Here is a 17,096-nt window from a genome sequence, read left to right on the forward strand (position 1 = left end):
TTTTTAAAAACTGTCTTTCAAGTGCTTTTTTTTTTTTTTTAAAGAGAGAGAGAGAGAGAGAATTTTAATATATATTTTTTTTAGTTTTCGGCGGACACAACATCTTTGTATGTGGTGCTGAGGATCGAACCCAGGCTGCACGAATGCCAGGCAAGCACGCTACCGCTTGAGCCACATCCCCAGCCTCAAGTGCTTTTTAAAGGGGTGCAAGTCTTGAGTTTTGAAATAAGTAGCCTCTGGACTGTTGACAGGTTATATCTTCAACCTGAGTCACACATTATATATTTGCTTTTGTGCCCCCCCCCTTTATCTGAAAATCTGTTACAGAAACAATGAGATACAAAAATAAAGATTTTAGATCCTTGTGCTCTTGCTTCCTCCTCATTAGGAGTGTTGCATATGTTTAGATATTGGTCTCATGAACCAAACTTGGTGGTGCATGCCTGTAATTCCTGTGGCTCTGGAGGCTGAGACAAGAGGATCGCGAGTTCAAAGCCAGCCTCTGCAAAAATAAGGCGCTAAGCAACTCAGTGTGACCCTGTTACTAAATAAAATACAAAATAGGCTGGGGATGTGGCTCAGTGGTTGAGTGCCCCTGAGTTCAATCCCTAGTACCAAAAAAAAGAAGAATGAAATTGTTCTCATGGGCTAGGAAGCTCTAGGATTCCCATCAGGCAATCCCAAAAAGCATTACTAGGGCATCATTCAGTGCTTATCACACTGACAGCCAGTCAGAGCCACAGTAGCAGTTTGTGAGAATGAAGTAAGTGCAAGGAGTGTTGCTGAGTCATGGGGCTCCTCACGCATGGCACAGAAACACCAGTGAAACAAGGGCTTCTAATCTGGCCAAGCTGACTGAAGGTTAGGGCCCTGTAGGTGGTAGGCAGGATGAACAATAGAGAGATTTCCAGCAGACTCTCAAAGGAAAAATGTCTTTGTGGGTGGCATTTAGGAAAATGGAAAGCAGCATCACTGGTTATATTGAGCATTATAGGAAGATCAAGATTATGGCAGGAGTTCATATTTGTTACCTTTGCCCTACCTAGACTCCCTCAAAATTACTAAACTATATATACTGCTGAGTGATGACACTTGTGACTGAGAAGGGACCAGTGGTTTTTAGGAGTGGTTGAAGTGGCTGTTGGTGAAAATACTACTTTGATAATAGTGCAAGCTGAGTAGTCCTGGTGATATTGCTGGTACTATCTTAGCAGAGGATATGACAATAAAAGAACCTGAAACAAAGGGAAGTATTTTTGGAAGTTGAAGAAGCTAAAGTGCCTTTGATCACTATATTGTCATCAGTTTTCAGACTGATTCCTTGAAGGAAGCAAAATTTGTAATCATGAACAACAATCCTGCTTGAATTGCAGCTGAAATACACTCAAAACTTGTAACTAAACTGGCTGAGGCTCTGGATCTAGTGATAAGATCAGAGAAGATGCAGGGAAATGTGTCAGTTTCCACAGATGGGGAGCACCAGGAGCAGTGATGGCAGCAGGGGCTAGCTGCGACATCAGTTCTTCCAAGGCCTTTCTGTGTGAACAGAGAAACACCAGGAGCCATGTTCCTGCCAGGCTGTTTTTGTTTATGATCTTTGGAAACTAGAAGGCATTACAACAAAGTATTTAATATACATTTGTCTCATCCCCCTGCTGTTGACTGTTTCTAATGGTCTTATTTTTAAGTCTCCGATGAGAAAGTTAAAAATCAGTGTCTCAAATTTTTAAAACTTTCTACCATCTATGTGTTTTGTTAAAATATACAAAAGAATAAGTTAAATTGACCAGCTGCTATTCAGAAAATTTGCTATGCCTGTAAATGGTATGCTATTCAGGCATTTAAAAAACAAAAAACCTAGAAAGATGCATAATGCTTTTCTTCAGTGATTAAAACCTCTATTAATAGACATGTTAATCCCATGAAGTACTGTATTTCTGCACAGTTAAAATGTATTAGTGGAGAAAATATAAAAGGGATAGTGAAGTGCATTTATTCCTGTAGTAAATTAAGTCCTGATTAGCTGATTATCAAAACATTATCTGATTTACATTTCTATGGACTTATTGCCATACGAACAGGAAATTAATTTTGGAAGTTGGTTCAGTTTGGTTTTAATTTCAACAATTGAGAAAATCATGTCTCTGTTCATAGTCTACCTGCTCTCCACACAGGAGAACATCACACATTTTCTAATGTGGCCAGTGGATAAAATATTAAAAATTTAAAACCAGGAAACTCAATTGTATAAATTGAACCTCTCATGTCTGTTCAAGTATTTATTATTTTATACAATTAAAACTGTTAGAATTAGGATTTCCTCTGTTTATGTTTAGTGATTTAAACCTTCAGCAGGGGCAGCTATATGGTCATATAGCAGAGGACTGCTCTCAACCCTTCTCCTTCCCACTTGTCCTTATGTGTGTACATTCCATTCTGGCAAGAGCTGGCAGGTGCTGAGCATCTTGGGATTTCATTCTCAAAACACAGTTTACAAGTCCACTGTTCTGCCAGAGGTCATATCCTAAAGTGGGTTTTGTCTACCCATGGCATCTACTTTGATCTTCGTGCCTTCCAAAGTTTTAAAATGAGTATCTTGACTATCATAGTGACTGTTTGTCACCTTAGTAATATTAAGGTGAGCAGAAATGTGCATTATGCCCTTTGACATAGCCTCATGCACTGAGGTAAGGAGGGGTGGATTTCCTTTCCCATCCAATGTAGCTTATTTATTTATTTATTTGAGATGAATCCTTGTTGCCTCAAGAGTTTTTCCCCCTCAGAGATAATAGCGGTGGCTCTCGATGGATCCATTTGTTGCCGTGGTGATGTGCCCACTTCTTTTGTTGGTGCTTCTCTACTTCAATAAGCCCCTTCCTGTTATCAGCTCGGTGAAAATGTCTGCAAGTTCTTCAGAGCTAATAAACAGCATACATCATTCCTTTCATCTGCTCACTATAGTGGGGCCTTGTGAGTGAGCGTGGAGTATGAATCGTACAGCTGCACTAATGGAACTCTGAAGAATGAGCCCCCGAGTCAGCAGCACGAGTGCATGAGAGGGCCGTAACCTTTTCCCCTCAGCCCAAACTCAAAGTGCTGGGATGCAGAAAGGACTACAAATAGCTGTACCTTGTTTGAACGTTAGTGTATTAATCCAGCTGAGTAGCCTTTATTTGTTTCAAAACAGAATTTAGAGCTATCCTAGAAGCTCAGAATGACATTTTTGAAGATAGTCCAGTTGACTAAAATTGTTCTGTATTGGTTTTGGTTTTGTTTTGTTCCTCCTCCTCCTCCAGGAATGAGATGGAAAGGCATTTCTTAGAGCTACTCCAGTTTAATATTAATGTTCCTGCCAGTGTTTATGCCAAATACTACTTTGACCTTCGCTCCTTAGCCGATGACAACAACCTGAATTTTCTGTTTGCTCCTCTCAGCAAAGAAAGAGCACAAAACCTAGAGGTGAGCCTGTGTTTCTGCTAAGTGGGGCTTTCTGTCAGCCACCAAAGCCAGTATCTAGGTCTAAATCATATTAAGTAGTGATTGGGAAAGTGGTAAACTTTTAAATTAACACATTTTGAAGAGTTTATTAACTCTGGTATCATGTTTCATGAGTCCTCCATGGTTTATGCTAGGATCCACATTACTTTTTAAAAATTAGGCATTATCTCCTCTATGACCATAATCCAGAATATTTTTAAAGAAAATCTGTTCTTTGCTTTTCCTTTTGAACCTCTTCCCTTCTACATTACCATGCACAAGTAATTCCTTGCACTTGTATAGTTGTGTCCCTGATTATATTTACATATTATGGTTCACTTGTGATTCAGTTGTCATTACTCAGTTTGCAAATTTATGTCAGTGTTTATATTAATCACAGTTCAATTCCATGAGTTTATTAGAGTTAGTGGCTCTGCTAAGAGGCCTATAGTTCGGGGAGTGGGGTGTGGTGTTTCAAATACTGGATGTAGGAAGTAAATAGGATTCTAATAGAGGTGGTAACTTAAGTGGGGTGGTAACTTAAAGTAATATTTGTTGACTTTTGGTGAGTATACACCAAAAATCATTCACCACGAAAGTGACACATAACTTTAAAATGGCACCTTTTGTGATAATTTGGGTGATATCTTAGAATTATGTTTTTCTATCATAATTAATGTGCAAGCAAAGTAGCACCTTTTTCTGCCTCATTGTAATTTTCTTAGAATATATAATAACTAATGAAGATGTGTAGAATTTGAAAACTGAATACCGATTGTTTCACAGAAGTAACAGATGATACTGCTGTTAGAAGCCTTTCATAGCATCTTTGACATCTTTGGAAACTCAATTTTTAAATAATAATAAAGTTCTCCTGGCTCTTAAAATAATTTATAGGAAGTAGCATATCCAGAATCTTGTGCTATAAAGCCTTATAGCCAAGGTAGCTACAACTATGAAGTTATCTAAAGGAGTATGCATGTGGGGCTTAACATCAGTTTGTGTTTTTCCTTTAAGGTTGGAATCTTTTTAAAAATTCTACTTGTGTTCTAATTGACTTTCCTAGGCCATTTCAAGATTGTGTGAAGACAAATACAAAGACTTATGTAGAGCTGCTATGAGAAGGTCTTTCAGCGCTGATAATTTCATTGGTATTCAGCGCTCTAATGCTATCCTCTCTTAAAAGGGAGAATTGAGGGGTAATAACATCATAAGCCTCTCATCTACAAAGACTGGATGAAATATCACCACTCCTGCTCAAAAACCAGCAAAGTTTTAGTATTTTCATCAGAAGGAAAGACCTCGAATTCAAGAGACTCATGGACAATGACAGTTGCACTCCATAGGAAAGAATGGGACCTTGTCAAAGCAACAAACACACTTTTTGTCCTTTTTAATGTAAACAGAGTTAACAAAAACCACTCCAAAGCAAAAGCTCTCAACCCACATGCAGATATTTGCTTACTGTGTAGGCCAATAGCTGTGAACTATGTGAGGTTTTTTAATTAATCATTTAAATGTTTAGACTTTTAAAAACACTAACCATATAACTTTTTGTTTTTTCTGTTTTTCTTCCCCTTCTCCATTGCTGCATATGCCTTCAGAATTGATGCAGTATTACCATTAAAACATGGTACTCTTTTTTTTTTTTTTTGTGGTGCTGGGACTCAAAGCCAGGGCCTAGCATGTGCTAAAAATGCACTGGCCCACCCCCAGCCCACTTAACACTCATGAAGCCACTTAGGAGCAACCTGTAGCATTTTTAGGTATTGAAGGTTCTTCCTTCCCACTGTATCATATCATTGAAGCTGCTAGTCATTATTGGCAATCAGTTTAAACCAAAAAGCTACTGGATAACACTTGCCATTCATGTATTTTGCAGGCACTACTTATTAGCATTTTGGCATGTTTGGGGTCATAAAGAGAACGTATCACCTATTGACTACCTACTTCTGTTGGGTCCACACTGCATTTTTTTTTTTTTGTGAACTATTAATGGTGCTTCTCGCTTTCTGATAATTTTCCTCTTATTAAGTAAATGTATTAAAAAGATATTTTCATAATGCGCCAACATGGTGGTCCAATGATAACTGAGCAGATAAAGACCAGGTGTCCTGAAAGTTTTATTGCAATTTTAAGTTTTGGTAACTATGTCCTGCTGTAAAAGTGTAAAAACTACAAACTCTTTCAAAACATCATTTGAAAGTTTAATTACATTTCTTTTAAACTTAATTTTATAAATTTGGAATGTTGAGCTCTTCAATTTTTTGTTAGCGGTCCCTCTTGAAGATGGCAAACATTGACTGGAACAAAAAATTGAAAGCTCAATATTTTTGCAAAATTAAATTTAAAAGAAATGTAATTTAACTTTCAAATGATGTTCTGAAGTTTGTAGAATTTATACTTCTACAGGTGTCAAAGCTTAAAATTACACTGAAATTTGTGGAGATAAATAATAAAGGTTAAAAAAAATTTTAAAAAGGTACCCTCCTCTTTTTAAAGTAGTTTATTCAGGATTGTGTTGTATCTGCTTTGATCACCTAAATTTCTTTTCTATAGATTTGGTAAAGGAAGATTATGAAAGAGGAGTGTTAATTCACATGTAATAAATGAAAAGAAATTGGACCCTAATAGCAGGTGATATGAAAGTACTTGTTCTTTTTTATTTTTAATCCTAAGTGTTAACCTGGTTGTAGGTATCTCATTTCAAGTCCTGCTATATAAGAGAGAACTTACACGAACCTTAGGAACCCTTACTTCAGGCAAGGAGTAAATATACGAGGTTGATAACAATGTCACCTAAATTTGAAATATAAAACGATTAGTGTTCTAAACTATGTGAAATCCATTTCTCTACTTAAATGTAATCCTAGGAATCTTGCACTTAATGAGCCAGGAATACTCTTTCTCAATATAGCAATGCTTCATGTTATACTGAGTGCTGAAGGTTCCATCAGTTTTAAAGGACAGACATAAGTGATAAATAATGGTATTTGAAATATTACAATCTACCACCTCAAGAAAAAAAAACATTGTTTATGGAGTTCAGAGCTTGGAGATTCAAGTATTGATTGCAGTTTTATTTTGAAAAGAATGCTACAACTTATGTGGTTTTTATTTCTCATGTTTATATTAAAAGAAAAGCTAATAAAACTCTATTTTAATTAAAATTTGGTCACTGTGTTTGTAACACTTCTCTGTTCTCATAGTATCACATCTTTCCAGATCTTAAATGTTTACATCTGTCCTAATAGACTTTTAAACTGACGATTGAAACTGATATGACCTATGCCTCTGCTGAAGGTATAGCAATTCATTTATTGTGTTTAGGTTCTCTTCCACTTGAAAGCAGTTTATTATGCTTAAAAATCACTGGCCACGGTAGTTAGTGGGATAGTGCATTAGATGGCATCTTTGAATAGTTGTTATTCTCCCTGAGAGGGAAAAGCAGATTAAAAGAAAAATTTAGGGAAAACATGCCAAGAGAAAAGAAAGGCATAATGTAGATTTAGAACATGAGGTACTTTTGGTACCTAAGGTTGAGTCTTTAAATGATCACTTTGTTCTTGATGTTGCTGATTAGGATAAATGATCTGATTTAATTTAGAAGGGAAAAACACCTATCATAAACTAGTATAATTTACATCCTGTAACATCACTCACTAAGCAGAAATGCTGACACATAAGATAAAAGATTTGGGAGAGGTACAGTGGACATGAGTCTGACTTAAGAACTAACTGGCAGAATAAGTAGTTTCACTAAAAGTTGATCCTCCAATTGGCCTTACCTCTAGAAGGCAGGGCAGCCATTGTTTTGAGGCATAGAAACCAATTGCTAGTAAGGTGGTAACTGCAGTTTTCTTAGGATTCTATACCTAGGAAAGATAAAAGAAATATCTACCTGGATTTGACTTCATTTTCATTTGGGGGTTTGAGGTGGGTTTTTTTTTTTTTTTTGGCTTCATTTTTAAGACTGTAATATAGACCTCAAATTTTAATTGGTGTATTGTGAACTTTCATGACAAGGAAAAAACAAATTTGAAATACATATTTAAACCCAGTGAAACTGCCATTTTGCCAGTCAAAAAATAATTGCCTGAGTAATTTTATGTGGTTCATCCTGACACCACAACTTTAGTCTCGGTATTTTCTGGTTAAAAAAATTTCACAAATCAGAGCTGTAATTGTAGCTAAGCGGTAGAGTGCTTGCCCAGCATGTGTGAGGCACTGGGTTCGAGTCTCAGCACTGCATATAAATAAAGGTCTATGGGCAACTAAAAATATATTTTAAAAAAATTCACATATCTGATTCCATCTAAGCTTTTTATTTTCATATTTCCTATTTACCTCCCAATATGCCCATATATTATTGAAATCCAATAGCATTGAATCCTGATTTTATAACAGTTTGACTTCTTGGTTTAGTTTCCTACAGCTCCTAAATGCAGTATTTTTTGGTTTAAAAAAAGCAAATATCTGGGGCTGGGGTTGAGGCTCAGCGTGTGTGAGGCACTGGGTTTGATCCTCAGTACCACATTAAAAAAAACAAGGATATTGTGTCCATCTACAACTAAAAAGGAAATCTTAAAAAAAATTAACTAGAAAACAATTTAGTCTTATTGGAAACTAGTTTGCACACAAGCAAGCTAAAATCTTTAACCATGTTTAAGATGACAGTAAATTGTTTCCTCACCCATTCTTGAGAATAGAACTACTTGGAAAAGTACTTAACAGCTGGCAGAAAAATAACCCAAGTTACAGCTTGTTTGCATGCAAAATCTGTAGATTGTACCTAGAATCTATCATTAGATCATCATAATTCTAACAGCCAGACACTTAACCTTGAAGGCCTAACACTGCCAGCAAACAATACAAAAGATCCAGGAGCTCTTCGGTAAGGCTCCTTTCCCTAGTACAGGGGGCAATACATTTGGTTTCTAAGGCAGTTTTCACTGGGTTTGGCAAGTGAAAATGCATCCTTAGCCGTGAGATAAAGTTTAAGAATACCAGTTTGTGCTTTATTTGTTCTTCCTGCGCCTCAGGAAAGTGAAATCAGAAATTAAGAGGAATCTGGAATCCAGTGGGGTAAAAGGATGGGTGGTTATTTTAACTGATTTAAGGACTAAGCAATTTCAATGAGATTAGGGAGATTTGGTGTGATAGTCCCAGACCCTAAGGTCCTTAGTTAAGATATAAGTAGTATCTTCTGTAAATACCTCAAAGGACACAGAAATTTGTCTTACAATCTACTGCTTCATCTTCTCAATTCAATCCTTTACCTGCAATCCCAAGATGGTGTCTCTTGTATGTAGCTCAGAGTGAGAGCTGACTCAATTGCTGCTTCAGCCCTTTGGGACCCTCCCACGAGCAGTCCATTCTAGCTTTACCCTATGACCTTCAGCTAGCCTCCAACCTGGCAATGCTTGATATTATTTACTGTGACTTCCAAAGTATTAGCACCAGGTTCAAGAAAATAAAGCTTTTATATGGCATACATGCCCCCTAGTCTCTTTGTTCACCTGAGTCCTGTTTTCCCCAAAGCAGCTATCTCTAACTCGTTCTTAGCAATTCCCCTGAGCTGCTCACATCCTTAAGCATATATCTTTGATCTAGACTGGACTAGGTGTAGTATCTGCTACCTTCCAAAATCCGGTATTTCAACTGGCATTAGGCATCTTGTTTTTAAGGGAACTAATGGAGAGGATTCCATTTCCAAAACTCCACCACCTTCTGCTTTAAAATTGCATTCACTCCTCAGCTAGGGGATGGGATGATATGATTTTGTTCAGTCCTTTCAGTGTCCCAGATCTTCTCAAGATTTGATCTGCAAACCACTGCCTCATCAGCCGAAAGTGCCTGTGAAACATGAATCTTCAATAAATGCAGTGGTATCCTGGATTGGGTTCTGCACAGATAGGAACATTGGTAGAAAATCTGATGCCTGGAGGTCACTGTAATGTGCTAACACTGACTTCTTAGTTGTAATGTTACAATAACATCCTGTAAAAATATACGATGTTGATGGGTAACGTTTGCAACTTTTTAAATCTTGGATAACTTTAGATTTGCAGAAAATTCCAAAATTAAAAGTTTTTTTGGGGGAAGGGGGAGCTTCTTTGGTCCCAGAGCTACTAAATCTCAATTCCTGGGGCGGAGGCTTGGGAATTTACATTTTTCACAGGAACTGCAAGTGATTCTTATGCAGACTCAAATTTGAAAACATCCTCTCAACTCCCTTTCTATTCCATGCCTGAACATCTTCTGCCTCCTAGCTTTACTACCTTAACCCTGCTTTAACCTGGTTTAATCCTTTAAGTCTTCTGAACCCTAAGATATAATTGCCACTATTTCCCCCTTTTCACAGATGAGAAAAAAATACTATGAGATTAAATTCAGAATCACAACCCATTAGTAGTGGAGCTGGGATTTGAATTTTCAGTTGTCTGACTCCCCAGCCTAGGCTTATAACCATTCTGCCTTTCAACCCTGTTTCCATCGTCAAATGAAGAGCTCTGTAAATAAATCACTAATAGAAGCATTATGATATCATCCTGGGTTCACCTCTTCTCCAACTTTTTCTAAAGTCTCTGCTCCAGCTTGTGAGTACTCCTCTCTCCCTTTTCAGTTGGCTAAAAATGAGCCAGGAGAAAGCAAGGGAGAGATGAGCCAGCTAGTCCTGTACACCTAAGTACCTGTAACTGCTTTTCTGTCAGCATCATGCCTACCTGTTATATCCCTTCCCGTAACCCCCCTGTCCTAACTTATGTACCAATCTAATAAAGTCCATAGCACTCAGTGTCCATTGACATTGAATTAAATACTCTCATGTTGTTATTCCCACCTCTAAATGGATTTGTTGTCTCCCTTGATATTTTAAACTCTTAATTACCTTTGTTTTCCCACACATTTTCTCACATTGCCTCCAAACATTGCTAGAGAACACTCACATACCAGGCATTAAAATGAAGTGGTATTTGGAACATCGGTGGCTAATTTTCCTTTTTGCCAAAGCAGCAATCAGTAGAAGATGCACTGGCGATAGTATTCAGGCTCACTAAGCATCTGTGCTTAGGTGACAGGTAAGTATGGACTCTAAATCAATTTCTATCTTCTCCAGGCTCCCTGATGAATTTAGAGCTCAATACCTAGTAGTGAATCCAATTACTGAATGATAAGCAATTTTGGGAGTCGTCCCTTAACCAAATACACACAGTATTGCATCATCTCTCTCCAAATAGGTTCAGTGTGTAGACAGTGTTTATAAAACAGAACACAGGCAATATCTCCGTTTTTCCATGGAGCTCCCTTCATTTCTTCAAATGAATAATTGAACAATCACAGGATGGGCAGGAGAAATAAAGTATATTCCAGTAAAACATGCTTTAATTCATTCTGCTTCTGGTGACTGGAATTTGCTTCAATTTTTACTTATTAGACTTTGATGTTTATATTTTAAGAACATCTGAAAAACCAGATTACAAAGTTAGAATCCACTCCTCAGACCATCTTAGAAAGCAGAGAGTCTCTCCATAAATGAGAAAGAGACTTGAAGGGCATCTGTTTATTTTCTTTACCATTGCTTTAATGCATTTTAAAAGTTATCTACATTAATTGGGAACAAAGAAACAAAAATAGACATTTCTTTGTTTTCATAAATAACTAATCTCCATATTTGATAAAAATCTCAAACCATTATTTTACCTTCCCACAAATAGAATTCATACAAATTATTTTTTCTGAAATAAGGTCAGCAACTTAAGTATCTTGAGACTAACATAACCATGTACAATTGCTGCTCTACTTCCAGGAACAAAACAAAACCTCTTTATGATGCTCTGGGTTTCTTTTTATTAGTGTTATGGATTCTGAATTATAATCATTTGTCAGTAATAATTTATAGATTAAAATTGATTGTCTACAAATAAAATATCGCTGGCTCTGATGCGAGTTCTGGATTTGACAGCGACAGTAACTAAACTGCATGGGGTAGGCACTACACACTTAGGAAATCATAAAAAGTACTGAATGCCCTGGACTCCCAACTACTGACTCGGTATGTGCCTCATTTGGCTCAGTAAGAAATTCACCTGCACCAAACCCGTATCAAAAATCACTAAATCTCTCATATATATAATATATATTATGTATATACACACCCACAAGACATACATACTGTACATACAGTTTGTAAAAACATGAAGTAATATTGTCTTTAAAAGATGTGCCATAGACAGACAGACATGCTGGCTGAAATAAATCCTGTAATTGTCATCAGGCTGCTAGAAGCTTCTGAGTTTTGAGTCAGGTTAACTTACATCCTGCCTATCCTTCACCCTTCTTTAATGTCTTGGTAGTTTTTTTCTTTCAGAACCACCCTCCCCAACCCAGGCATATTTCTTCCCCAGAATCACTTGATTAGACTTTGGAGACAAAAAAGGGCATGCAGAGGGAGCAGGGATTCTTAGTCACTGTACCTCACACCTGCCTAGATTTGTGATGTGCTCCATCCTGTTTGCCACATTCGGTGTTAGAAAGCAGTTATTCAAAGCTTTGTCCCTCCTACCCCCCTTGGTCTTTCTGTAGAGCACAAAAGTGAAAGAAGCTTCTTTAGCAGGGGTAGCAGTTCATTAAAATATACAACTGCGCTTCCTAGCTCTGGGGTTCCCATTCTGTACCAGAGAGTGCAGGTCACCGATGCTGTTATTAAGGTTCGGTGTGTGATCCATGAGGTTTTCTCCTGGCAGCCCGTGTCAAGATTAGTGCAGCCCTGGCCCAGGAGGGAACTGCCTAATGAATACCAACTTTGAAACAGTGCTGTCGGCATATTATTTAAGCTTGTACGTGCACACAATTACACACAACACATACACACAGGACCTGGTCATCGGCAATAGTCACATGGAAACTTGACAAAAGGTTTGTGTGAATAAACCAATAAGGCACCAAGAAAAATTATTTCCAGCCAATTTAGACAACTTCAAAATGCGAGGAGGGAAATAATATAAATTTTAAAAACTTCCCACAATCTAGCCACTGAGGTCCCATTAGTTCCTGCAAGCAATTTTCTACCTAGATCCTCCCCAGCTAACCTGTGAAGTGAGACACTGCTTAAAACTGGACAGTGAAAGGGACAGTCCAGAAACTGGATCTGAGATAGAAACAGGGCCCCTACATCCCAACCTCACAAGGGTGGCTGTGAAGAAGTTGCTGAACTACCTACCCCATAGCCTTTCATTTTATAACTGTTTTCATGAGTATGATTTGTTTTTATAACAAAAATGCAAAACAGGGAAAAATAAGTATAATGGTAGAAATAAGGAGTGGCTATAAATAGATGCAGTGTTCTCCCTAGGTGGGTTGGCTGAGTACTAAAAAGGGGGGGGGGGGTATCTTTGTTTCTTTTAGTGAATGAGGGAAGGAGAGCAGAGGTGAGAATAAAAGGTGCTTCTGAAACTAGATCTCAGAAAGCATAACCTATCTTGCTTGCCTCTCTTGACTTAGCAGCTATGTTTTAACTGTCTAATTTTGCAGGTTAAATTAATTGTTTTCAGGTTTGGGATGTTGCAACAACAACAACAAAAAAAAAAGTGTGAATCCACTCACTTCATCCTACAACTTTTAGATTTAGTGCATCATTTCTGGATTTGAAGGAAGGGGGATAGCCCAAATCTGAAGGCAGCAGATTCTGGGAAGACATGTTAAATGAGGTATGAGGTCAAGGTGATCTCATTTGAAAAAAGGAGAGGAACTGGTGGCCAGGCAGGAGATCCATTGCAAGGTTCTAGGAAGAGACTTCTGAATAAATAGAGGAATAAGATATGCACAAAGTTCTGTAGCTATGTATACACGGTTCTGTCAAATCTCCGGGATTTTTAATTTTGATTCAGAGAATGAGCTGGGCAAGAGCAGTACCATTTTATTAATGTGATCAGCTTTGGAGCTATGGTACTAGACTTCTCTCCACCAACTATTTTGATTCCCTGTGGCAACTATGTATTTGTCTATTCAACACTCATGAAGGAAAAATGATGTAGGTTTAAATTTTTCTAACTTTGGTTCAAATGAAGCTCAAATGCCTAGATTCCAATTGTTTCCCTAGGGAAGCTTTCTCAGTCTTTAATTGCTTTGGCCATTAAATTTCTTTTCCACTCAGTCCTGGTCACTGGTATTTTCTGGCTGATGCACTGTCACCCCTTTCCCAGTGGTGTCCTCACACTCTTCATGAATGAATGGTTAAACAGATTAGGAGAACATAACTTCCGAAGGCAAAGAAGTGTGTGTGTGTGTGTGTGTGTGTGTGTGTGTGTGTATTCACCAAGATATAGGCTTTCATATATGAAGGAATGGTTAAACATTAGGAAAACAAACCTAGTAACAGCAAGTGTGTTATAGGCCTTTCTTTTTCTCAGAAAAGGAAAAGGAAAATTAAGGTGAGGCGGGAAGTGGAGTGGGGAGGGGGCTTCTTTTTGCAATGGTATTCCACTAATCATATTTAAAAGCTTATGCAAGGATGTTGTGGGTCTCATTTGTTTTCAGAGACTGCAGAGAGCACTGTATTGCTGCTTTGGGGGGAAAAAACTAGCCCTGAGTCCAGGGACACTTGTTTTCCCTCCTTGGGGCCAATGTTTGTTCACAGGTAGCCAGCCTCCCTCCCCCAGTTCAAGCACTTCACTGGAGGGTGGGTGTGGTTTCTAATCACAGCTCTCCAGGAGAGAAGGAATAAGAAAAGCAAAAAGACTGTTTAACATGATAAAGGAGGCAGGGTGAGGGAGCAGATAAGAGAAGCTGGAAATTTACTTTAATTACTGGAAGCATATCCGTTTTAGTCCTTTAATTTAAAAGGGAGCCCTCTTTAGCAACAATCCCTAAGTATTTCCAGAAGAGGAGAGTGGGTGTACTTTCACCAAAATTGTAACACAAGTTCCTTTAAAATAATAAGGGATCACAGAAGCTTATTAAGAACCACCCACCCCCTCTCTGGCACAAAGCTTACCATCTCACCAGTGTAGAATTCAGGCTCAACCAATCACTATCTCTTAGGCTCTTATTATTGCAAATGTTTATGGCGGACATTCTAGCTGCTACTTCTAACTTGGACAGGACACTGGTTCTGTTAGGAATGAAAATGACTGCTGCAAAGAACCCAAAGCTCAACTGACAAGGTTAAGGATGCACACAAAATCCCCAGGCACTCCCTCACCTAAACCTGTCAACCTGGAGAGGCCCTAGCACATTATGTTCCCCTCCTTGGGAGGACTTGGGGCTGTACTCTGGGACGTGCAGCAGTTCTAAAGCAGCTTGGACACTTTTAAGCAGTGGAAGGAGAAATTAGTTGAAAAAGCACACTCCACTCCTTTCCAGTCACAGCAACCCAAACTTTCACTGTTCACATTTTTTTTAAAAGACACACGTATAGGAAATATATTTTCCCAATTTAGACCACACAGTTCAAAGAAACCTGAACCAAATGGAACCTCATTACAATGCCAACTTTAGGATTGTAAAGCCCCCAAAGCAAAGGTAAATTCTGTTGCCAAAATGCAACAGTTAAAAATTAAGAACAATACATATAAATTAAAAAGAGGGTTCCTCTAAAGGCGGCAGTAAGAAACGCAAATCAGTATACACGTGAGCAGAGCCCCTTGAAGAACTGGGACAGAGGCTCCCTGGAAACTGCCCCTTTTCCCTCTCTCCAACTTGTCCTGGGAGGGGGCATCAGCACCATGAAGGTAAACGGAAGTGACCTTCTCAAGCTACGAAACAAAACAACCCCCTCCCTCAACTCCCAGCACGGGTCCCTCGGCCGAGGCCTCCTCCTATACGTGCGACAGGGACACCTGCTTGTGGTAGGCGGCAGAGGGGCCCGGAGGCCCGGTCCGGCCAGTGAGCGCCGCGCTCGCCTCGGCGTAGTCCCCGGCGGCCATAGCGCCCCCGCTCTTGTGGCCCCGCCGCGGGCGGCAGCAGCAGCGGCTGGTGAAGCGCCGCCACGACTCCACTGTCTTGCCGGACCAGATCCAGACGCCCGACGTGATGCCCACCACCAGGCACATGAAATACTTGAGCATGAGCACCCAGTACTCGGGCTTGGCGCGCGGCTGGCCGGCGTCGGGGCCCGGGCAAGCGCAGGTGAGAGCCGCCTCCCAGCTCTCGCGATAGTGCTGCTCGTACAGGTAGCAGGCCACCACGATGCTGGCGGGCACCGTGTAGAGCAACGTGAAGATGCCAATGCGGATCATCAGCTTCTCCAGCTTGTCCGTCTTGGTGCCGCCCTGCTTAATGACGCTGCGGATGCGGAAAAGCGACACGAAGCCCGCTAGGAGGAAGAGCGTGCCCACCAGGAGGTAGAGCACCAGTGGGCCCAGGACGAAGCCGCGAAGAGAGTTCAGGTTCTGGTTGCCCACGTAGCATATGCCGGCGACCGGGTCCCCGTCCACCGAGCTCAGAGCCAGCGCCGTAATGGACTTGACGCTGGGAATAAGCCACGCTGCTAGGTGGAAGTACTGTGCATAACCCGCAATGGCCTCATTGCCCCATTTCATGCCAGCCGCCAAGAACCAGGTGAGCGACAGGATGACCCACCAGATGGAACTGGCCATGCCAAAGAAGTAGACTAGCAGGAATACGACGGTGCACAGCGCAGGGCCTGTCGTCTCATAGTGGATATGGTTGTGCTCCCGGCTGCAGGCCACACTGGCATGGCCCACCACCAGGCGCACCAGGAATCCCAGCGACACGCACAGGTAGCAGGCTGACAGAAAGATAATTGGGCGCTCCGGATAGCGGAAGCGTTCCATGTCAATGAGGAAAGTGGCCACCGTCGTGGAAGTGGAGATGAAGCAAAGCACTGACCAGAGACCAATCCAGAAGGTGGCGAACGTGCGCTCGTCTGGGCTGAAGGACGGCTGGTAGCAGGGCACCGCACAGTTGGGCACCTGTCCTGTTCGCACCTTGTTGTAGAGTGGGTGCGACTCCTTCAGAATGGGCACGAAGGGCTCGCGGCACGTGCACACAGATGGGCCCCCTGCTGTGCACTCGCTCCCGGAGGACGGCGCCCCTGGCGGGCCTGGGAGGGTGGGCTTGGCTGGGAAGGATTTGGGGGGCGTCGTGGTGGCCTCACTGCGGTTGTAATCCATGCACAGGACCTCGGCGTCGCGGCCCAGCACAGGGAGACGGTCACAGCTCATGCGCTCTGGCCAGGCGAAGCCGTACTGGCGCATGAGAGGCGAGCAGCCGGCCTTGGCGCGCTCGCACACGGAGCGGCAGGGCGGCAGCGGTTTATGGTAGTCCGGCAGGCAGATGGGCGTGTACATGGAGCACAGGAAGAAGCGCAAGTCCGGCGAGCAGTGGATCTCCACCAGTGGCCAGAACTGGTGCACCTCCAGACCCGCCTCGTCCTGCGTGTCGTGGTTGAACTGGTTGGGCATGTGCGTCAGGTTGTAGCCGATGCCGCGGCACATGGGTACCGTGATTTCCTGGCACACCGGGGCCTTGGAGGCGGCCGCCGCCCGGCCCGCCAGCTGCGCCAGAAGCAACAGCAGGAGCGAGGGCGGCGCGCACGGGTCAGGCCGAGCCATCGCCCCCTCCCTCCCCTCTCCTCCTGCAGCCCGCGAGGGGCCAAG

At 41.1% G+C, this 17,096-nt stretch overlaps 2 protein-coding genes across 3 annotated transcripts in view; one reads left to right on the forward strand and one right to left on the reverse strand.

Moving 5' to 3' along the window:
• Window positions 1-6,647, forward strand: part of Ccnyl1 (cyclin Y like 1) — a 36,721-nt gene extending 30,074 nt beyond the window's left edge. For both annotated transcript variants that reach the window (XM_078017908.1, XM_078017907.1), the window contains 2 exons: window positions 3,297-3,459; window positions 4,544-6,647. In XM_078017908.1, the coding sequence (XP_077874034.1) occupies window positions 3,297-3,459; window positions 4,544-4,660 (280 nt within the window). In that variant the 3' untranslated portion in view covers window positions 4,661-6,647. The remainder of the gene's footprint in view (window positions 1-3,296; window positions 3,460-4,543) is intronic.
• Window positions 6,648-11,023: 4,376 nt separating this feature from the next.
• Fzd5 (frizzled class receptor 5) lies at window positions 11,024-17,051 on the reverse strand. The gene has a single exon (XM_005335120.5). It carries the CDS (start codon window positions 17,049-17,051, stop codon window positions 15,294-15,296), a length of 1,758 nt encoding a protein of 585 aa, XP_005335177.1. The 3' UTR covers window positions 11,024-15,293.
• Between the last annotated feature and the right edge of the window lie 45 nt (window positions 17,052-17,096).

Source organism: Ictidomys tridecemlineatus, chromosome 7 (assembly GCF_052094955.1).
Source record: "Ictidomys tridecemlineatus isolate mIctTri1 chromosome 7, mIctTri1.hap1, whole genome shotgun sequence".
NCBI classification, from domain to species: Eukaryota; Metazoa; Chordata; class Mammalia; order Rodentia; family Sciuridae; genus Ictidomys; species Ictidomys tridecemlineatus.